At 55.9% G+C, this 22642-nt stretch overlaps 1 protein-coding gene across 1 annotated transcript in view; it reads right to left on the bottom strand.

The window, feature by feature from the left end:
- Positions 1-599: 599 nt before the first annotated feature.
- Positions 600-22642, bottom strand: part of SND1 (staphylococcal nuclease and tudor domain containing 1) — a 423230-nt gene continuing 401187 nt past the window's right edge. The window contains exons 17-24 of the mRNA XM_069462550.1: positions 21037-21225; positions 14270-14411; positions 10958-11081; positions 10040-10109; positions 8810-8923; positions 7094-7297; positions 5207-5251; positions 600-5097 (exon numbers count right to left, since the gene is read on the bottom strand). Of these exons, the coding sequence (XP_069318651.1) occupies positions 5032-5097; positions 5207-5251; positions 7094-7297; positions 8810-8923; positions 10040-10109; positions 10958-11081; positions 14270-14411; positions 21037-21225 (954 nt within the window). The 3' untranslated portion in view covers positions 600-5031. The remainder of the gene's footprint in view (positions 5098-5206; positions 5252-7093; positions 7298-8809; positions 8924-10039; positions 10110-10957; positions 11082-14269; positions 14412-21036; positions 21226-22642) is intronic.

Here is a 22642-nt window from a genome sequence, read left to right as displayed (position 1 = left end):
TGACCTTGGGCAAGTCACTTTGTCTCCTTTCTCAACTTGTAAAATGAGTTTGGACAGAGATAGCTAATTCTTGAGCTCGAGAAGCAGCAGAACTGCCGAGGAAGCTTGTTAAAGTGCAGCTTTTCAGCCCTGCCCCGCAGGGACTGAGGTAGCAGGTCTGGAGTGGCTCCTACATACCTGCATATTTACATGATAAGGAATAAAAAGACCACCAGAAACGCCAGCATATGGTTTTAAAAATTCAACAGTAGACAAGGAATTAAAATAAAAAGCAGCGCTCTCCACCCCTACTGGTGCTACCCTATAGGCAACCATTTTTAATCATGTTTTTGATCTTCTGGTGGTTACCATCTTACTGCTAAATAATCAGCTACTTTTTGTTTTATCAACCTCAAACGCTACCCATTGTCTTTCCTGCTATGATAGATGAGGACTTAGCTCACTTTCCCCACCCTCACTCCCAAGATAGTTCTGGTACTATTTTTGGAAGCTGCATTTTAACGAGCACCCAGGTGACTCTGATGTAGGTGGCCTGCCAGCCACACTTAGAGACTCCTTGGTGGAGACACTGAAGTTCCCACAGGGGTCTCTTAGGCCCCTGGTTTGGTTTCTGGGCTTGCTCACAGGCCCTCACTCACCTCCAGGAGCTCTGAGGCTGGGACCCGTGCTGTTCTGGGTCTGCTGGGGTAGAACTGCCCTGTCCTGTCATCTTGCTACCCCTTCTCGTCTACTGCCACCTCCTGTCCCCCAGCTGTGTAATTTAGATGAGCAAATTTCTTCTTTAGGGCCTGGCATAGCTCTGGCCCTAGCAGACTGTTGAATGTCTGACTTCTTTGCAAGAACCAAGGAGTGGCATACTGATACGGTGCACCACACAGAAACCAGAGTGCACAAACTAAAACGAACGTGACCACATGGATGAATCTCACAGACAGGCTGAGTCAAAGAAGTCAAGCACATAAGAACATGTATGGTATGAGTCCACTCACGGAAAATTTAAAACCAGGCAAAACAGAAAAACAAAAACACATCAACACAAAAACATAACGAACAAACAAAACAGGCAAAACTCATCTACTGGGCCAGAAGTCAAGAGAGGGTTGCCTTTGGGGGTGGCAGTGACCGTGGAGGGAGCTCATGACGGGTGGTGCTCTTTTTTGGTGTGTGTGCTGTTTATGCAGGGAATGGTCACTTCGAATGCTGAGCTGCACCTTTAAAATTCGTGTACTTTTCTGAATGTCTATTTCCTTATAGATGTTACCCCCAAAAATGGAATGGAGAAAAACCAGGCAGCTCTTCTTCTTCCCTCCTAAAGAAGCCCTTCCCTAGATGGGCTCAGGAAGGCTGGGGAAGCCAGACACGTGCCTGCGTGACATGGAGGGGCAGGCGGAGGGGCTGGAGCCCTAATCCTGCCAGTCTTGATGTATTTCTGAGTTCCCGCCTGGTGCCCCATGGAGCAGAGCCACCTGCTGGGTCAAGGAAGTGGCTGGAAATGAGACCCAAGCATGTTCCCCGGGAAGAATGACAAGATTCTAGCCAACCAAGACTCATGTGCCTTCTTCCCCACCTGCTAGCAGCCAAGCTGTCCGGGGGGAGGGTGGCGTATGGGCCCCCAGCCCGCCTCCCCAGGCTGCTGGCCAACCTAGTGTAAATATTATTACACTCCCACGCATCTGAAGGACGTTAATTATTAAAACACATGCCACCCAGGGTAGTGCACTGTAATTAGGTTCAAATTAAATTAGCATCCTCTTGTAATTAGGACATCAATAACCACTCTTGAGGCACCAGCTCTCCAGCCCCTCCCTACTCCTTCCCAACATGGGCTGATGCAAGAAGAGGGGTCCATCGACTCTCCCCAGGATGCTGAAATAATCAAACCAATAAATAAACGCGGGCAGCCACGAGAGCCCTTCTCTCCACAACCCGCCTTCTCTACTGATCCTGCGCACTAACAGGGAGGAGGGAGGTGATGGGGAGGGGTCTTGGGCACCCACACTTCCCAGGTGGCCATACCAAACCCAGGGCTCTGCTGCATCCACCTCAGAGACCAGGAGACTCCTGAACCTGCCCAGAGATAGCAGCGCTTTCCTGCCACCTGCTAGCCCCAACTCTCGCCCTTCCGCCGAGAAGCTTCCCAGCCACCCAGGCCAGAGCCTTGGCCCCTTGAAGTCCTGGAGCAATGCCCACTCCCATGGCTTGTCACAGATGTTATGGCCCTTGCTGCCACCTCCACACCCAGCCAGCATGCCCCTGAGAGCCCAGAGATGGCTCGGCACACACTGGACCCAACTCTGTACTTGGTGCTCCCTGGGTTTTAATCCCTTTTGGTGGATGCATGGATGGAAGGATAGCAGGTGCTCAAGACAGTTTGTTGTTCAACTGGAAAGGTGGTTGGGGAAGCAGAACCCATGGCCCTGAGGCCAAGGAGCACACTTTTGCAACTCAGGGGAGAGGGAGGAACCTACGGAGAGCTTTGTTTGTGATCCTGGAGCAAGCGGATTTGACTGGACAGCTCTGGATGGGAACAGAACGTGCGGGTGCACTCTGAGTGCCTCCTTCACGCTGCACCCCAGGCACACGGATCGCCTCACTATGGTCCCAACCCTGCCCCCGACAAACCTCAGGGACTCAACAAATGTGGCAGGGAGAGAGGAACACCAAGGTGGGGCCAAAACCAGACAAGCTGCAGCAGAACCTTCCTGCCTGGTGACTGCTCTGACCTTTGTCTAAACCAGCCTTGGAAGAGAAAGGAAGTAAGAAGTGGGAAGGCTCACGCATAATTTCAATTGGAAAACTAAGGAGGGTTTATTCTTGGGCGCAGATGTAACCACGGCAACAGTTAAGACCGTGAGATGATTTCAGACCCTTTTACAAAAGAGTGGGCTGGGATATTGCCCTCTGCTGACTGTGTTCATGCATGCGCACCGACCTACCTCTTGGTCCCACCAGGAGCACCTTAGAGGTTGAGCAGTGGGTGAGATGGGCATTCTCTTCTCCATGGATAAAAATAAAAAATGAGCCCAAGATGAGAGTACGCTCGCCTGTTGGGGGTGGGACAGCTTCTCCAGGAGCAGGGATGATAGAGAGACTCACACCAAGTCATCATCCACACTCCTGCTGACTTCTCGGGCCCCCCCGTAGGGCTGCATGGAGTCTGGGGAAACGCAGTTCACTGGACCATGAAGGGTTTGATTCAGGGAGCGCTTGCTCTCACCAAATCAGAGGAGCTGCAGGCAGAAACCACGAGTCCTCAAGAGGAGGAAGGGGAATGTAGAGGTTTCTGGAGCTGAACTGACCCAACATTTCTCCCCATTGCCCCTCCTTGGTTCTTCTCACTCTCATCTCTCTCGACTAGTACACCCTGAGTGCAAGCAGAACATATCTTTTTGGCTGAAAGGAGGAGTCCTGGGCAGAACCTCATGTGAACCCTGGCCAGAACAAGTGTGTGTTAGGGCAGGACCTCTGGCTTAGGAACAAGAGCTGGCCAGCCAGGCCCTGCTCCCTCCACTGACTCCCCCTACCCCAAGATCAAAGGACCGATCTTACAGGGCAGCTTGGAGCATCACTGCAGATGAGAATGTCAGGATGGAACGTGAGGCTGCCAGAAAGACGTGCCACCACCAGGTTTCACCAGAGTATGTGCCTGGGAGGGGCAGGGCCACACAGATGATGCCATGGAGGGAGAATGAGGGGCTGGACACTGGGGACGCCAGGAGTGGTGACGTCTACCTCACATGCCTGACTTTTCTGTCTCTGGCATTACCTGTGTATGACAGGCCCTCACGGCACACCATAGTGGCTGTCCGGGGGCTCTCTCTTCTCTCTCATGAGCTAGAAGTAGCCCGAAGATTCTGAGAGGCAGGGCCAGCCCTACCCTGAGGACCTTTGAGGAGAGTTTATCAAGTCATACATGAGCAAGAGCTAACCCGGAGTAGACAGGCCTCTCCTTGCTGGGGCCCAGGACCCCCTTGGAGAACGCTGTCGTCCCAGCCCTGTTCTCCAGTGAAGGACAGAGGGCTGTGTTCTAGCCCACTCTGTGCCAGCCCACGGCAGGGATTAGAAATTGCCTCATTTCCCTCACCTGATTCCCCTTTGGATCCTCGTGGGGCTCTGGCTGGCCTGCCTGTGGACAGGCCCAGCAACTCCCTGCCTGGGCCTCTCGTGCCACGCACATGTTCACAGTGGGTGAACAGTCCTGGGCGCTGCTGGCTGAGCTGCTCTAAATCTCTAAGGTCCTTGAGGACAGCCACTTGCAATGAGTCAAAGAAGACATGCAGCCTCTGTATGACAGCCATGGTGCCAAGCAGTGCCCACCGGGCCCCAGGAATTGCTCGCTTGGGACTCTGAAAAACGGGCTTGCTTTCCCCAGCAGGCTAGGTTTTAGGGGGTGGCCAGGCATTTGGATGATGACCTTGGGGGTCATTCAAGTGTCTGGGTCTCTTCCTGGCCAGGGCTGCCAGGCTCTGGGCTCCACTATGACCAATAAGGGCTGCAGACAGCATGTACTATTTTATTGGGCCTTAAAAGCTTTAAATACAGAATGGGCTGGCCAGGGGGTGGAGGTGGACACGCTGGCATTTGAGAATGGACATCAGAGAAATTACATAATCAACGGTTGGACAGAGAGCTGGGGAGGAAGGGCAGTCTGGGGTAGAGGCAGGTGCCAGCTGGCAGCTGGCCCACGTGTTAGGATTACGCCCTCCACTGGGACAAAGTCTTTCAATGTTTCTTCCTGATTTGAGGACAACTTTTAAAAACCACAACCCCCCAAATAAAAATACAAAATCAGCTGGGAGAGACTGTGGACGACAGTGCCCGTCGACCCAGAGGACAATGATCTGCTCCTTAGGAAGCCTTGGGGTTCCCCAACCCCAGCCCCGATGCCACCCTACGAGACATTTCCACACACTTGAAGCAAAGCTGGACCCAATCTACACCCTTCTCTGGGGTCTGGAGTTGAAAACACCCTCCAGGCAGAGAAAGGGGTACTGGCGTGAGCGGTGCTGGGGGCCAGACCCGATCTCTTCCTTAGCGGCTGTAGCCAAACTCGTCGGCGTCATCGGCTCGGAAGTCTCCATAGCGCCACAGGTTCAGCTGTGAGAGAAAGCAGAAGACAGCTCTTTAGGGACATCGGGTCTGCTGGAACGCACAGGGCCAAGCCCCTCAACTGAGCATCCTCTGGGCTCTCGAAGCAAGGACTCACCCTGGCGCTCTTGGCCGACTCCTGGGCGTTCAGGTACTCTGTGATCTGCAGGGGCGGGAGAGAGGAAGGGGGCGCTCAGGATGGGGCTTCTGCGCCGAGGGGCCAGCTGACCCTGCAGGATGCCCAGGGCAGGTGCGCACCACCCTGCTCAGCCCTCCCACGGAGTCCCAGTTCCCTCAGAGAGAAACCCGAAGCGCACAGTCACGTTTGTCTCCTGGGTGTTCCCTCAACTCTTCGCTGTTCCATCTGCCTGGAACACTCCTCCCCTCAGGTCCTCCTGGCTCCCTACCGCCTGAGTCTATGACAAAGTACCTCTTTCCTGATGAGGCCTCACGTGCCCCACGTAAAACAAAACCATCTCCTCCCACCCACTCTCATTTCCTTGACTTTTTTTTTTTCCTTTTCCATTGCAGTTATCATCTTTTAACTTTCTATTTAATTTACTTATTATATTCATTTTTATTGTTTCCTCATGCTTGAATGTAAGCTCCACAGGGCAGGGATGCTGTCTCTTGCTCACTGATATATGGCAGGCCCTCAGTAGGTGTTTGCTGAGAGAATGGATAAATGAATGAACACGTTAGATGTTTATCTCAGGGACTGGGAAAAAGGAATTTTCCAGATACTAGAGACATTATGGGCAGCTCCATATGGGGACATGTTAAGATCTCCAGTTCTACAGGGAAACTTTAGCTAACCTTATTGGAGCCATTTTAGGAAACCGGGAGTGTCCCAGGGGGGAGCCAGGGGTCAGACTTCTCCTAAGACACAAGAGCGTTTCACACTGGCGTCTTGTTCCGAATGAATCATCAACATGCACAAGCAGCGCCACTGATCCTCAGACCAGCAGTGCGTCAGAGGGCCTGAGGTGCTGTGGGCAGAGGAGAGGCACGGCGGGCTGGGGAGAGGGAAGGCAGTGGGCACACGGAGGAGACCAATAGGAGAAGAGAATCTGGTTTTCAGGCCCCGCCTTTCTCACCCCTCGTTGCTGAGGGAGTGTTGGGAGGAGCTGGGTACATCCTGTTGCTCTCCCACCAGTTCCTGCCATGAGGTGGTGGCACTGTGGAGGCCACGAGCTCCTCCTAGCCTGGCCCTCCTGGAGGCCTCCCTGGGGAGCAGGGCTGGTCTGCAATGGGGCCTTAGCTGTGGCTTGGTGAGAGGCTGGGGAGGGCTCAGATCTGTGCGGTGCTGAGTGAGTGGGGTTGCCTGGTATCCAGAGCCCAAACCTAACTGTCCATAGCTGCGCGGTGCACGGTGTTCCCCGGTAGTGGCTCACCGATCGTCACGATCAGCCCCGTGAAGTGGCAAGGTGGCGAGTACTCTCACTGCACCAGGGAGATGTAGGCTATAGGAGGCCGGCTTCTCCAGCTCATGAACAGTGGAGGCAGGACTTGTGCCCAGCCCCAAGTCTGAGGGTCTTTCCAAACAGGCTGGAGAGGTGTGTGGCAGAGTCCTTTTGGGAGCTTTGGGGCCACTTCCTGGACAGTTCTGGCTCCAGGTGGCACTGGGTGCTAGGAGTCAGTTATGGACTTGGAAGTTGCATGTTGGAGGAAAGGAAGTGAGACTGGGACAGGAAGAGACAGGTTTTGACCCTCTTCATACCACCCCTGGCAAAGCTTTCGAGCCTGTCACCTGGGGGCACAGGGAAGGGAAACTTTCCGCTCTAGTTTGCAGCTGCATTCTCAGCCAAACCCGTAGCCAATTAATTTGGGATGTAATTAGCTTTTTTTTTTTTTAAACTCTAACAAACCCAAATCCATTATCTTTCCCCAGCAGGAGCAGCAGGACGGTGGGTTCCCTCTCCCCCGCCTGGCTCCTGGTGCAGTCCCCAGTGCCCTCCTCTGTGAGGCCTCCCCCAGCGGGGGGTGCCACTGTGGCATCACATACCACTTTCTGGAACTGCTTCTCCTTGCGCACCTCCACCATGACCAGGCCCTCCTTCACCAAGCCCAGCCCCACGTCGCCCTTGGAATCAGCAAACTGCAGGGTGACGTGGGGGCAGCCGGCGCTCAGGTGCTCCACGTTGAGCAGGCACTGAGTGTTCTGGATGTCCCGGACCACGCTGTCCACGGCGTCCGTGCGAGCATCGTCCTGGAGCAGGGACACACCCGGGACAGCAGACGGGTCAGTGGAAGCTGAAGAACAGTCACTTGGGCCTCAGATCCTGTCCACAGAATTCCAAGACAGGCTGGCCAGCAGGGGCCTCCAATTCACTGCCCTTTGGATCCTAATGAGGGGAAAGAGGCCCTGGACAGGAAGGGTCCCTTTCCCTCGTTTCCTTTCCTGAAGCCCGAACCTATGTGCACGTGAGCCCATTCTTCTTTCCTACTGTTGCACCCCTCCCACATGCCTGTGCCTCCGAGGAGAAGTGGCTTTTTCCCACCCAAAGCTCCCCAACCCTTGGCACCCTGGCTAGCCCTCTCACCTTCCACCTCTCTTGGGACCTTGCTCTGGCGCAGTGAGCCCATCATGTCCCCATGTCTGTCTCCCCATCCCCACAGACTTCCCCTCACCGGGTCTGTGATACTTGCCCTCAACATCTTTTGTTCTTTTCTCTCTTGCCCTTCGGCAACTTTGTGAAAACGTAGGGAACAGTCAACGGTGCTGATTCCTACTCAAGCTTTTTTCCCCATGTGCACCCACCCTGCATCTGGAGGCAATGCCGACCATGCTGTTCGCACAGTTCTTGCTCCTGGCACCAGGCACCTCCTCGAAGCTAAACCCAAGGGCACCCCCTACAAGCCTCAACCTGCCTGAGATCCCTGGGGAGATGGACACTGCAGACTGGCTGTCCCCTTCTGGGAACTGCGGGCATCTACAGCCTTGAACACAGGTTCCTCTCTGGCTGCACGTGCTGCCTCTGGGCTCTCTCATCCTCGTGGGACCCCAGCACTTCTTCAGGCTCTTTCCTCCCCATTGCACCGTCTACATACTCACTCTGGGTAATCCTGTATACCGCCAGTTTTAACTACTCAATCGCATAATTCTAGGTCTCATCTCGCTTCCAGATTGAAAACTATAAAGCTACCTGGAGGTCCTACAGCCCCAAATTCACTCCTCCTTGTTCCCCTTGGCCAACAGCAACACATCCACACGTAAGAAATCCGGCACCAGCTAGTCTCCAGCCCAGACTGCTGTAACTGTCTCCCACCCATTCCTCCCATCCACAGCGCCACCAGAACCAACTTTCAGAAACACACTGGAACATGTCACACTTCTGCTGAAAATCGTGCCACATCCCTCCTGCCTATGGCACAGAGAATGAACTCCGCACCAGGGCCGACAAGCCCATGACACCCAGGCCCCAACTTCCTTCCCTTCTCACCTCCTGCCACTGTCCGCAAGCCCCCTGGGGTCCAGCTGCAGTGGCCTAGTCTTTGCTCAAATGCACCCTGCCCACCAGGCCTACCTGTTTCTGAGGAACTAGCTGTAAGGCTCTAATGTCACCTCCTCGGTGGCACCTTCCCTCAACTTCCCATCTCTTGATCCTGTTACTAACACACCATCCATGATTGTTTCCATCTTGTCTGTCAGCCCGTGAGGGCTGCAGCAGTGGCTGTCAGTGCATAGTCCCCTTTGGAAGGAGGAAGGCTCCAGACTCACATCTTGGGGCACCTGGATGAAGGCGAAGGCATACTCTGTGGCTTGAGCTGGCAGCACCCGAGTGCTGAAGGCAGGCGGCAGGGTACCCAAGCGGGTGGAGGGCAGGACCTCTCTCTGCAGAGGAAGCACCAGGTCAGCAGCATCACACACTCGATGCCCCCTCGCTCTCACGTGACAGCTCTGCGGCCGGGCCTCGGGAACGCCAACTGTGGGCCTCCCCCGCTCACCCCGCGGCCCAGTTCCACTTCACCCCACGCACAGGCTTCCCCAGTTGGTGAAGCCTTGGGAGAACCTGCCCTGCTGCTGCCAGCAGTAGCTGGGGAGCTGTGACTCACACTCTGTCACTCTGGGGCTGGTGCTGGCACACCTGGCGGCTCCCTTGAAAACAATCACAATGATAACTGGATTTTAACTGCTGTTGGCATTTTCTTCCAATGCCCTTCCCTCTGGGGTTGGTTCCCTGACTACTTTCCCAGAGCTGCTGGCTGGGAGATCACACCAGCACAAGGGTCCCTGTAGTCCCCAGGCCTGCCTGTGGTCCTGGCCCAGGTGTGTGGGGTCACCCAGTCTGGCAGGACCTTTTCTTTTGAGCACTCCCAGTCGGGAGCAGGGCCCAGTTCTGGGATCTCTGCTAACAGATCCTCAGCTAGTCCTTGAGGAGGGCACGGGAAGAAAGCAGACCACAGCTACACCTCAGGAGCATCATGGTCCTCAACTACAACTTCCTTTGCTCCTGCTCCTTGCTGCTGTACCTACAGGGAATCTCCCAGGAACTGTCAACAGACTCCCAGATGCAGCAAGAGACTTTTTCCCCAAGGGTACCAGTCAGTAACTCTGTCACCCTGTGGCTGTCCCTTCCCTGCCAATATGGGTTTTAGGATGTGCTGGGGATTAGCAGATGGAACAAACACCTGGTTGAGCGTGAACAACAGGAGCTGTGGGGTATAAAGGGCCTCCACGCCCTGGAGAAGGCCTGCACCCCTGCTGCAGGGGTATTAGCCAGAAGAGCAATGGTGCGTGTGGCTGGGCACTCACTTGGGGACTGGAGGTGGCACCTTTCAGTGTTTGTAGCCACTGGCCACAGACACCAGTTTTGTCTGGTCACAGCAGAGATGCCCAAATGTTCATCGTTCTGTCGGTAAGCTCAGACGAACCTTCCAGAGATCAGACAATTTGACCCAGGGGCTGCTGTGTTTGACAGTCCCTCCCGCCCTGGTCCCCAACACTCACATTGCCGTAGTCGATGTAGAAGACGTGTACTTTGGCAGGAGACTCGACTTTCTCTACTCGGGCACGATACCTGCAATGGCAGCACGGGCAGAGCTCAAGGGACAGCCCTGAGGGGTCTGGGATCCCATGGCCTAGGTGATGACAGGGCAGGGGGCAGAGCCCCTCCCTGTCTAGGCTTCGAGGGTGTCACAGAGGACAGTTCCTGGACTCCATCAAGGCCCAGCCTCGGGCACTGTGGCCACCACCTAATGGAATCAGAACATAGCTGGGAGCAGAGGAGGGAGCAGGGAGCATGTGGAGCAGATTAATGTGTCCTTGGGGCATAAAGCAACAAGACTAATGACTAGATTGATGTCTGCTGTTTAAACCCAGCACACTAAACAGCAGCTGTAATTAGCCGGCAGATCTGTCTGGGAGGCCGCAGCAGGGAACACATCCAAGTCACTTCGTCACTCTAGGAGGGCCATGGGCCCTACCCTTGGTAGATCACACGTAAGTGACCTTCTTCCAGCCTGTGAGTGCTGCTTCTCATGTTCCAGACAGCTGGGGTGGAGGGTCAAGTGGCTGGTCTGGGCTTATTGTGGACCAGCCTCCCCCTCAGCCCCTGTGACATTATTCTTCCCACACGGGGCGGGGGAGTGTGCTGGAGACTCCTGGCTGGCCAGCCAGGGCTCCCACGCTGGGCTTCCCCAGGAGAGAGGGAGGGACGTCACTTCTGTCCTCCAGGGGCTGGCTGGACTGCAGGGGGCTCACAGGTCAAAGTGCAGGGCCCCGGATGGCTGTGGCCACGAAGAAGACAGCCAGGAGAGCCGGTGGGGCCGTCAGCAACAATCCAGGGAAACCGGACTGCTAAGGCAAACGTCTGGGTCTGGCCTTAGGACAGGCCTCCTATCACTCCTGCCGTCCCAGGTGGCTTACCATTCTCCATCTACAAATTTGGCAATGCAGAACTCTCCCCGGCGGGGGGCGTAGGAGCCCTCTACAGGGGGGTGGCTGGCAATGTCGTTGCGCATGTTCTCCATCAGCTTCTCCAGCTGGGTGCCTGCGGAGGAAGAAGAGGGCAGTGAGGCCTGGGGCTGTGCTCTTTGGAGCCTCATCTTTGGGAGGGCCTGGGGAGTGAGTAGGATGTAAAATTCTAGGGGACACTGTGGCACTGGCTCTGCCCCCAACCCACGCAGGGAAACCTTCGGTCCCCACTCAGGTGGCTCATGAGGTTTCATGCTGTCTTCAGAAGTGGGACTGGTGACTTGCTGACACATCAGGCTTTAAAGGCACACAGAGCCTTCCAATCTCAGCTCTCTAGGCTGGGCCGTGGGAGCCCTTGGGAATGCGCCTGGGCTGTGAGTAAGGAGGTGGACAAAGTGAGGGGACATGGAGCAAGGCTGAGGCCAAACAGCCTCCCATATGGGGAGAAACGGCCAGCCTGTACCCGTTTCCCCAAGCACCAGCTCCCGGCCCGGGAGGCGCAGTCTCCCAGGTGCACGAGTTCGGATGAAGGATAGGGCCCACACAGCCCTCGGCAAGGAAAGGGCCTCAGAATTTGGATTCATGAAAGATGGGGGAGGGATTCTGGGAGCAGGGCCTACAGCCTCAACTTGGCCTCTCTGACCCTTGTCACCCTGCAGGATACATGCTGAGCAGAGCTTCCAGTGCTGCGAGGCTGGGGCTTCACCGTCCCGTCCCTCACTCAGTGCCTCTCCTTAGCTGGGAAGGGGTCCCCTTCCCTGCCTTGTCTTTCCCTACTCACTCTGACCTTGGGCCAACTGTCCTGCTTGTCTGCTGGTTTTTGCCAGCAACTCCCGAGGCCCTCCCCACCCCCACCCTGCTAGGCATCAGTCCCCTGTGGCTTCCCTTTTATGTCCCTTCTGGGCCTGACTGTAGCTCAGCTTCAGACCTTTTTTGCCCCCTCCCTCTCAGAGGCCAGGGTGACCGTGGATGTGCGGTTTATCTGTGGGGCCCAAGGCCACACTGTAACGGTGTTCAACATGTGTTTATTGTTGTTACACTTCCGCAGTCAGCCTTGTAAGTTCACTGCCATTACGCTGTGAGCTCCTTCAGGGCACAGACCATAGCTCACTTGTTTCTGTTTACTCACTCAAGACCTAGCAGAATCCCCAGTATATGCAGGGTGCTTAATAACTCAGCTGTACTGCGAGTAAACTCTGTGTATGCATGCCGGGATGTGTCTCCTGTCAGGCTGTGGCACGGGCCACCGGTGCAGCTTCACACACCTGGTCTCAGAACACGGACTGGAAGGCAGCAGCTGCCCTTCCCCCACCCAAAGGCAAACCCTCTAGAATTCTCCTTAGCCGGTGCTCCTGGCCCACAGACAGTAAAGTCCACGGACTAGGAAGAAGCCTCGATACAGACAGGTTCCTCTGTAACTTGATCTACTTTTATTTTTCTGCTCCAAGGCAATAGAAGCAGGACTTTGTCCACTGCAAACAGGCAAAGCCCTCTGGGAGGTCCTTCCGCAGAGCCTGGTTGGTCATTTGCAGCAAATGGCAGTGTTTTTGTCAGCTCCTTCCCGAAGGCAGGCTTTAATTGAGAGAAGGGACATGGACGAGATGATGTCCTTCAAGAGCAGATAAAAGGTTTCTGAAGAGGGAGGCTGTGGATTCCAAGGTTTATTTCCATGGATTCTATGGAGCCACCCGAGGGCAGGGTCCTGTCTGGAGCCCACAACTCCCCGGGCGGCTGCCACGAAGTGCCTTACTCCCTTCCCTTCCAACAGTCTAAGAACACACGACTTTCTCTAGTTTTCTTTCTTTCCTTATTTTCTGCCTTGGACACACTTCAGTGTCCTGGCTTCCTAGAACTGCCAGAGACAGCCAGGTGGGGTATAGGATGGTCCCATGAAGCCTTATACCCTTAGGCTTTGCTCCCTGGAAAATTCAGGGCCCTGTTCCTCTGCAGGGCGGGTCCTCCCCAGCAGGGCCCAGTGTCCAGGTGGAGCCTGCCTGGGAGTCCCCGCACCCTTCTCGGAGGGCCCTTCCAGCTGGCTCTGCTCAGGAACAGCTCTCGCTCCCACCTCAACCACTACCGCAAGATTCCTCTCTTGTCACACAACCCAGACCTGGAGGCTGCTGCCCTGGGTTCATTTCCAAGGCAACTGCTTGTCTAGCTCTCACCAGGACAGCTGACAGCACGAGAACCTAATTCTGAAGGCTCATCAGTCCCATCTCTCCCCCTCCCTTGCATTTTTCCTTCCCAAGCAAGCATAGCCAGCTCAAGGCCAGGAATGGTCAAGTTTTTCCTGGTGAAACGACATGCCACAGAAGCAGCTGCCTGGGAAATATCATTAGAAGGGAAGTGGCTGAGACAAGGCTGTTGGCAACCTGGAGTGGGCCTGGGGTGGGCTGTGGAGGCCAGGCGGAGACGCATCCTGCCATCCTCGGGGCTGTCCTGAGTGCCAGCGACACCTTCAGCCCCCTCTGCCAGGATTGGGCTCCTTGGACCCAGAGGTGGCTTTAAGAGCTTTTTCTTCTGCTCCCAACTAAATTGTTTCCCTGCACAGGGTGGCAATGAGAGGACAGAGATCAGCGTGGTGAGAGCACAGGGGGCGGAGGAGGGAAGTTGGGCCAGCTGTCGCCAGCACTCTCTCCTGTCCTCTGGTCTCTAGAAGTCTCTGCCTAGAGGACCCTGGCCACAGTGCACAGCACTCGAGGACAGGAGGGAGGAGAGGATCCTTTAGAAAGATGGCCCAGGGATGACTTCCCCTAGAGCACTGCCTGTTTCCATGGAAACCGGCAACCACTCAGGGCTATGTTAACCTCTAGAGAAGGAGAAACCCCAGCAGAGACAGCCCAGCCCCTCCTCCTCAAGGAAGCTGGGGGGAAAGGGGCTGAGCCCAGCCTGGCTGGTGCTTCCTAACAGACTCTCGGGCTACAGAGCCTCAGGCCTGGCCTGGTCCAGCCCAGCCGGGGATGTATGGGGTCAAACCGTGACCTAAGAGTCTCAGAGCACCACGCAGACAAAACCTGTTACCTCACTGGGCCTCAGAGGACCTGCTCAGCCTCACCTACATGCCTGAGTCCACTGTACATGTGGGTTCATGAAATGTCCCTCGGGGCCAGGGAGCAGTGTGACAGGCTTGGGGGTGGGGTGGCACCAGTGTAGGCTCTCCAGGGGAGGCTCCTGGACCACCAGGGCTGTGCTCCTCCCTCCCACTGAGCAGAGCCCCCCCAGGTGAGGGGGGCTGGACCAAGCCAGCAGCCCCTGGGCACTCACCGGTCTCCACATCCTGCACGTAGAAGTGCAGGTCGTCAGTGATCTCGGTCACAAACACTGGCTTGTAGCTGGCCGACCGCTCCTTCTCCTCCAGCACGGGCATCACCTCCTCCACCGGCTGTTCTTCATAGTGGGCCCAGACCTGTGTGTCCAGTCAGCAGAAGTGAGGGGGACCAGGAAGTGAAATCAAAAAGGACACTGGGAAAGAGGCTTTGGGCAAATGGGGTCACCCCAGGTGAGTGTGTGTGTGCGGGGTCACTGCAGGGTACTCGAATCACACCGGGCTCAGCCCCGAGGCCCTGTACCTCTGAGGGGGAGGCAGGCTCTTTGAAGTTCTCATCCAGTGGCTCTCAAATTCTGGCAGGCATCAGAGCAACTGGGGAGCCTATTAAAAATGCCGGTTCCCAGGTCCCACCCCGGGCCTACCAAATTATAATCCAAGGGTCCCAGAGAGAGTGAAACAAACAAAAGCAGACTCCACGTTGGTTGTCATGCGTGCCAGAGTGTGAGACCCTGTTCTAATCAACCGCCTTGGCTTGGGGCTCCCCACTTCACCACCCCTGGTGCTTCGGTCCCCATCTCCCTTCCTCATGGCGCTCTGCAGAGCTTACTCTGAACTCATGGCGCCACTGGCCCTCCTCAGGCAGTCCAGGTGACAGCCCTGGGCTGGGGCGGCCTCGCCACTGTGCAAGAATGCCCGTCTGCAGCAACTTTTCTTCTCTCCATCCTCCTCACCTCCAGCAGGTTGCTCTGACCTCAGCTCAGAAGCTGGGCCATCCCCTCCCCACCCTTCCCTCCCTTCCTTCCTGAGCCCTGTGCTGTCAGAGCTGCAGTGGCTCAGAATTTGATTCGAGGTGACAGTGAGTCAAGTCCAATCCTGAGGCCAGGAGATTATCCGAGTAGTGACGCCTGTCAGAGCAGGGGAGGGAGGTGGCTTTTCAGCTGAGCAGCAGGAAAGGGGTGAGGGGGTGGGGGAGTGTGGAGCTAGACCACACATGGGGTCCCCTAGACACATGCACATAGGAACAGGGATGATAAAATATTCACCCCAAACTTCCACGCTTACTAGGTGGCCAGAAGCCATTCTAAACATTCTCCAAATATTAATACATTTAATCCTCACCACGGCCCTCTGAGCAGGTATTGACATTATCCTCGTTTTACAAATGGGCAAACTGAGGTACACAGGCTTGCAGCTAGTAGTGAAACCAGGATCCAGACCCTTGCAGCCTGGCTCTAGAGCTCTTCCAGGGCATTCTGGCATTGACTAGGCATCCTGGAGAAAAAGGCGGCACTGAGCAGCAGGAAAAGCTGTGGAGGGGAGGCGTGGCCTTGTGTCCCTGTAGCGCTGAATTTGCTGTCTCACTTTGGTCAAGCTAGCTACCTCCTCTGGGTCTCTTCTTCCCTCGAAAATTAGGTAGTTGGTTTGACTACCCAATCACTAAGATGATGCCTTTCAGGGAATATGTAGATTCCTGGGGGCTCAGGAAGCAGCTGGGGGGCGGGAATGCTGGAATCCTAGAACCACCTTGGCTCAGACCTCAGAACCCACACTTCTGCACTTTACACGGCACGTACGTGTGTTCTTCCACTAGAAGATGTGGCTGCCGGGGGACGGCTGACACATCTCCCAGGCCCAAGCTTTCTGCCATCCTACATGGAGCAGTGCCTTCTGCGGCTGGCCCTGGGCTCCGGCCCAGACGGCTCCTGAACCCCTCTCACCTTCCAGGCTCCAGACACCCCAACACCCGTCCCTGTCACAACCACTCCCCTCATCACCAGCAGAGACCTCTGCATATGCCACTGCTTCCAGCATCCCCAGCCCTGCTTGGCCAGAGGGGAGGAGGCAGGCAGCAGGACTGTAAGCCACAATTCTGCCCCTACTCAGAACAGAGACTCTTGGCCTAATCCCTCAAGGGCCCAGCTGCCCATATAGGAAAGTGGGTCTGTAGCTTGCAGACTTCCCCATGAAAGGGCCTTAGAAGAGAGCCACAAATGTTCCACTTCCAAGGCCTATGTCCTGATGAGGCCGAGGCTTTGCCCCTGGGCCCGGCTGCCAGTTCCCCAGGTGTCTAGTCAGCCAGTCATTCCTGTCGACGTCTGGGCCCCCAGACCCTCCCGGACCCCTGCAGCTCTGAGGATCGATGGGACACACTGCCTCTGCGAGACAAACTGTCAACCCTACCTTATGTGAGCTGGAGTTGAGCTCTTCCTGAGCTACCCTTCTCTCTGCAGCACCCACCTTTGCAATCCTGCAACCCTCCCTCTCTCAGCACACCCCGTGCTCTCCAGACCATACAGCCAGCCCTTTCCTCTTCCCCTCTGGCTGTTCCTTCTAGCTCCTTCCTTTGCCAACACTCAGCTGGTTAAGGGGACAGGACCCCTTGCGCTGGTTCTAGAGTGGGCCCCACCCTGCTTCCCTTGGCTGTGGGGGAAGGCGGCTCCTCAGCTGTGTTGATGAATTGGGAACAGACTGACAGGCTGAGAGCAGAAACTGCTAAAGACTCCTCAAGTGAAAGTGCCTCAGGCGACAGCATCAGGTTTCCTCCTGGGGGAGAGGGGGTGGAGCTTTCCTCTCTGGTAGGCTCAGGTGGACAGCGAGCATGAAGTCACAGAGGATGCAAACAAAAGCCTCAGGGATGACCCTTTGCCCAACAATGGGGCCAGCCCTAGCACAGGTCCCACAGCTCACCTGGGGGTAGAAGGGGAAGTACACGCTGCCACGTGAACTGACAAGACAAGGCATCTCCACACAAGGTGGCTGGCTCCTGAGGTTGCCAAGAAGCATCCAAAGGATAGAAGAGAGCTCAATCCTCAGATGAAGGAACTCTGTTTCTAAGAGATGTCTGAACTTGGCCCTTTGGACAGTGGAGCCATGAAGGTCCCTCCTCCCCTTTGGGATGGAGGTGACCAGCTGCTCCCTGGGGCTTGGCCTGCTCCAGTGGCAAGCTGGTAAATGCAGCCTGGCCAGGTGACAGGGTGGGAAGGAATCAGTCAGCTAGGCTTGGCTACCCATGTCCCACCCTTAAAACAAGAGTGCATTTTGCCCATGTTGACTTACGCTGCCCTTTGGCAGAGCTGGTGCAGGGAGGAGACACACGTTGACAAGACACCTCCCAGACATGTGCCACTTTCCCACAGCCATTTCAGCCCTCCTACAGCTCAGATCCCTGACAAGAAGCTTGTTTTGGGGAAGCACCATGGAACATACCTTTCCAAAAGGAGCAGTGATTGTGCACACAGAAACAGAGAGAGAGCCTTCTGGCTCCACCCCCAGACTCTTGGTCTATAAAGGAGCTGGGCAGAGGACAGGGGTACTGGACCTGTGAGTTCTCTGGGCTTTTGGCAGAGCGAAGCCTGAATCTGGCCTAAGTAGCAGGGCCCAGGGATGCTGGGAGACCCACCCATGGAGTGGGTCTGTTCCTGCTCTTGGTCCACTCCAAGCTGCGTCACTGGGGAGAGGCCGTCCAGCTCTCTGGCTGATGGTAGGGTTGTGGTCAGGTTGGGGAACAGTGTCTTTTCTGCTTCAAGGCTGGGCCAGGATAGAGTGCCTCCCAGAGGCAGGGCACTGCTGGCAACCTCCATGGCCCTGGCTACAGACCAAGATTGTGAATGGGCTGCAGGCCGCTCTGCCACACAAGTTCCTGCCTTGCTTAGGTCCCCTCTATACTCTGGGGCTCCCCATGGTCCCCTGTTGCTGCAGCTGCCCAAAGGGAAGGAGCCTACCACGCCAGCCACAGGCAAGCCCAGGTCGGGAGTGGAGGCTGTGTCTCCTCCTGTCCTCCTCCCACCCCTGGCCCTCCCTCTTCCCTGTACTTTCTCCTTAGGGAGCCCCAGGTCCGCCTTCTGGCAGGAGATGTGAAATGTGGACTGAGGATCCAGTGGCTAGAGTCTTTCCTTTCTAAATCCTATTTAATATCGCTGCTCACAAGGCTCCGGGGGTGGCGCTGGCACAGGGCCAGGGTGGCGGAGGCCTTCAAGCCTGCAGCAGGGAAGCCAAGCTCAATAAAAGCCAATCAATGGCCAATCCAGCCCTGTCCAGGGCCCTGCTGGGCACGAGTGTAGGAGTGGGTTGAGGGGGAGAGAAGATAGGCATCTGCCATCTGCGGCTCCCTCCTTGGTCCTTGGGTCTGCCCAGGGCCCCTGAGGGGGAGGTAGAGGGTACCCTCCTGCAGAGGAAGGGAAGAGCTCCTACCAGCCTTCACTGAGGAGGAGTCCACAGAGTACAGGGAGGAATTAAATCCAGCAGGGAGGCAGAGGCAGCTAAGCCCTCGTAGCTGGGAAACCAGCACCATCAAGTTCCCCAGACAGACACACGAATGCACGCACACATAATCACACTCCCTCAAGACTTTTTTTTTTTTTTGACAGAGTCTCGCTTTGTTGCCCGGGCTAGAGTGAGTGCCGTGGCGTCAGCCTAGCTCACAGCAACCTCAAACTCCTGGGCTTAAGCGATCCTACTGCCTCAGCCTCCCGAGTAGCTGGGACTACAGGCATGCGCCACCATGCCTGGCTAATTTTTTTTTTATATATATATATTTTAGTTGTCCATATAATTTCTTTCTATTTTTAGTAGAGACGGGGTCTCGCTCTTGCTCAGGCTGGTCTCGAACTCCTGACCTCGAGCGATCCACCCGCCTCGGCCTCCCAGAGTGCTAGGATTACAGGCGTGAGCCACCACGCCCGGCCTCCCTCAAGACTTCTGCACGCACCTGGTCTCATACAACCTCTCAATGTTACCTTCCCTTGGTTAGCTAGCAGGTAGAAACATTCATGCATCCCGATGCTAACGTGATCTCTCAACCCCTGTCTCTTGACAGGTAAGGCAGCCCTCAGTGGGGTTACAAGTGAGGCAAGGTTGGGTACATCTCAGATACTCAGGTTACTGTGCCCCAGCTGGCCACCAAATGCTCTCATCTGGGTCCAGCCAAGCTTGGGGGCTGCTACGAAGTCTACCCCCAGGAAGCAGCCCCACCAGGAGGAGGAAAGCCCGCTTGGGCTCCTCAGGATCCTCGAGAACAGGGATTTGCAGGAGAGGGACCCAGGAGGCAGCAAGCCCAGCACTGAGAATTGTGCACTGCATTTTAATTGAACTGGAATAAAAACATGCAGCCCATGTAAGTAATTAATCACTGGTAATTACTCCTGAGCGTCATCAAGTGGCACCAGCAAAATGGTGACTTGGGCTCTTCCAGACAAACCTAGTGTAGTAAATAATGATGCCCAGTTCAGCGGAGCACCTGGCAAGGAACCCACCCCTCCGCCTCAGCCCAGATTCCCCTCCCCGTCCTACCCTGGGTCCCTCAGATCCAAGAGGCAGCTGTGAGGCTTACTTGCTGAGGAGCCAGGAAGCAGGGCCTGGGGCAAAGGTGCTTTCAGAATCTGGGCATTACACTCTGGCGCTTGTCACCCTGCACCCAGCTGCTAACTCTTCTGTGAAGGTTCAGTCCTATTAACAGGAGGCCCCAGCACCGCCTCTCCTCTATCTCCCTGCTGTAGGCAGAGGACACAGGGTGGCAATCTTAGGTTCAGCTGTCACAAGCAGGAAATGTGTGACTCCATTCTCCTAGGCGCCAAGGCTGCCTGCTTCCCCCATTGTTCCAGGAAGACAGAGTTTAATGTCAGCAGGAGGTGGAAAACCTCCTCTGAGGCCTCATGGGGGCTGCCTTATGGGGGCTGCCTCCTCCAGGGCCATGGACAGTCACCTTTCACCTGTCCTAGCCTTTTGGGCCACCTCTCCCTGGAGTCCTTCTATCTCCATTCTCCTGCCACCACCAAAGGGCTGGTTGTCTGCCCTAATCTCCAGGGGACAGGAAGAATAGATACAGAGAGGGACTGCCTAGGAGGCAAGTCCCTGGGGGAAGAAGAGAGGCCCTGAGTGAGGAGGTGGCTGCTCTGGGCTGGGGAAGAATGCAGTGCTTTGCGGGCCCCAAAGCCCCCCACTCTTTTTGGCAGGTGTCTGGGCCTTGGCTCTAGGAAGTGAGTTTCCAGCCAGATGGCTGCCCCATGGGGAAGGAAACATTTATTCCTGGAACAAATTTATGGCTCAGCACGGCTGTCCCAAGAAATCCTCCTCAAGCCCAGAGAAGCTCTGACAAATTGGTGGCCGGTTGATTTATCCCCATTATCAGGGCTGGGCTGTAAGTCAACAGCGACAGGCTGAGTGCAGGGGGTGCTGGGCCCAGCTCCCACCACCAAACCACTGGGTTCCTTAATTGTCAAATTGTCAATTGGTTTCCAAAAGCTGCTTTTCCAAAAACCACCCCCCTTGTCTCTTCAATGCAGTGTCTGCAGAGACCGAAGGGCTGTACATCTGCTTCCCAAGCAGCTATTTGCATCTCCTGGGGCTGCCTCCCCAGGGGGCAACGAGAAGGAAATTCCTCTGAGGGTGCTGATGGAGAGGGGTCAGGGCTGGGGAGGGAGGGACACCCCAGGCATTTTCTCCCATGGCTCCAAGGTCACCTTCTAGACAGATTTATGCCCCAGATCCAGCCAACCAGGCCTGGGGATCCCTGGTGATCTTCCCGGCTGGCAGCCCAAGCCCACCCCAGGTCTGCAACAGGCTATGGCTGACGACACGTGAGCTGGCAGCCTCTCCCTTGGTTGTATGTGGCTCCTTGGTGGCGGGTCTGAGACCAACACTTTCATGGGCCACTCAGTGAGGGGATGACAGAAGCACTTCCACCTGTTCTCTGGAGGCAGCAAGTTAGTATGTTGGGGAGGGGAGGGGAGGGTGGGAGGAACATGCATGGGCTGCCACACTCTACCTTCTCTTTCTTCTGCTTGGCGGCCTCCTCGGCAGACAGCAGGGACTTGTAGTAGGAGCTGCGCTCGGCGGTGAAGTGGACCTTGGAGAGTGCGTGCTCCACCAGCAGGACGGACAGGTTGGCTCCGTCGATGTGCAGCCAGCCGATGAAGTTGCCGGCCTTGTCCATGCTCTCCACCTCCACCTCCACCTGGGACAGAGAGACGCGCATCAGTCTGCAGGGCCAGGCCTGGGTGTGCAGGGGTCGAGTCCACGGAGAGGAGAACAGCGCCAGGGCTTTGGGTTCACAGGCCTTGGGCAGCTGCAGCCATACTCAGCCCGTGTGGCAGTAGCAGCTGGGACGAGCAAAGATGGGAAGGACCCTGTTGGGGCCCCTAAGAGGGAGCCCCTCTTAGAACCTTCACTGCAGCTCTGTAAAACAGGTCTAAGTGTACAGCCACTCACACCCAGAATGGCCCTTGACAGACATGTCACTGATGAAGCAACCTCCAAACCCCCCTTTGTTCACGGATCTCCTTCCCTTCCTTGTGGCAGAAAGCCACTGGGGCAAACGTGACTGCCCTTAGCTTACGGATGTGTGTGTGCACGCAGCTGGGGATCAGGAGGGAGAGAGAAGCAGGCCGAGCTGCGGGCACCTGCCGTCCAGCGCCCGCCCCCAGCTCTGCACTAGGAACACAGGCAGACCCACAGGGAGCCAGGCAATCCCCGGGGAGAGGGAGACTGCTCTTCCCGGAAGAGCTGAGTGAATTCTTGTTTAATGAAGGTAATTAAAGTGGCTGCAAGAAAGCCAGGAGAGGACAGGTGAGGCAGAAAGGCATGGCAGGAACTGCATTAACACAGGGCAGTTAGGGCCAACCCAGCAGGAGGAGCAAGCAGAAGGGTGTGGTCACTGCCATAAGCCCATCCCTGGGGCCACAGGCTGTGGCTGAATCCCAGAACCCTCAGGAATCCCCACAGGGCTCAAGGGCTCCTGGGCCTCCTCCACTGAGGGCCTCATCCGCAGGACCCCGGACCCAGCAATGACTGAGTCTCTAAGAGGGCAGCCTCAGGGTCATGGCCCTGCTGGTGGCTCATCTGCTCCCACGCCATGAAGGCAAAGGCCCAGGATAAATTCCTTCTTTGATACTTTCCTGACCTCTTTCTTCTCCTGCTAAAGGGGCCTATAAAAGTCTTTGCTGCCAAATGTAAAAACTTGTATTAATTTAAACAGTTTCAAGCTCGATTAAGCAATAAAATGAATATCTAAATACCTGGGAATTCCTGAAGTCGGGGCTGGAGCTAGTGGCACAGGCTGAGAAGGGATGGTGAGGGTGGGGAGCTGGGAGATGTTGAGTGTCCTGGGACACAGAGTGGCCTGGGTATGCAGAGAGAAGGTAGCGGGGAGGAAAAGAAGGGGCCGGGCCAGGGAGGCAGGACTCTCACTTCCTCTCATTCTTGAACAGCATCTTCCTACTTAAGGCCCACAGCTAATCTTTCCAGAGGAACGCAAGTTCAACAACGCCTGAGGTTGGCGTGTGGGACAGAAGGGGATATGTGGAGTCTATTAGGGTTAGAGAGACCCAGCCCAGAGTGCAGATCCTGGAGGTGGCATGGAGAAGGGAAGGGCA

This window comes from Eulemur rufifrons, chromosome 29 (genome assembly GCF_041146395.1).
Source record: "Eulemur rufifrons isolate Redbay chromosome 29, OSU_ERuf_1, whole genome shotgun sequence".
NCBI lineage: Eukaryota > Metazoa > Chordata > Mammalia > Primates > Lemuridae > Eulemur > Eulemur rufifrons.
Note: the sequence above shows the minus strand (reverse complement) of the source record. Positions and strands in the feature narration are given on the sequence as shown.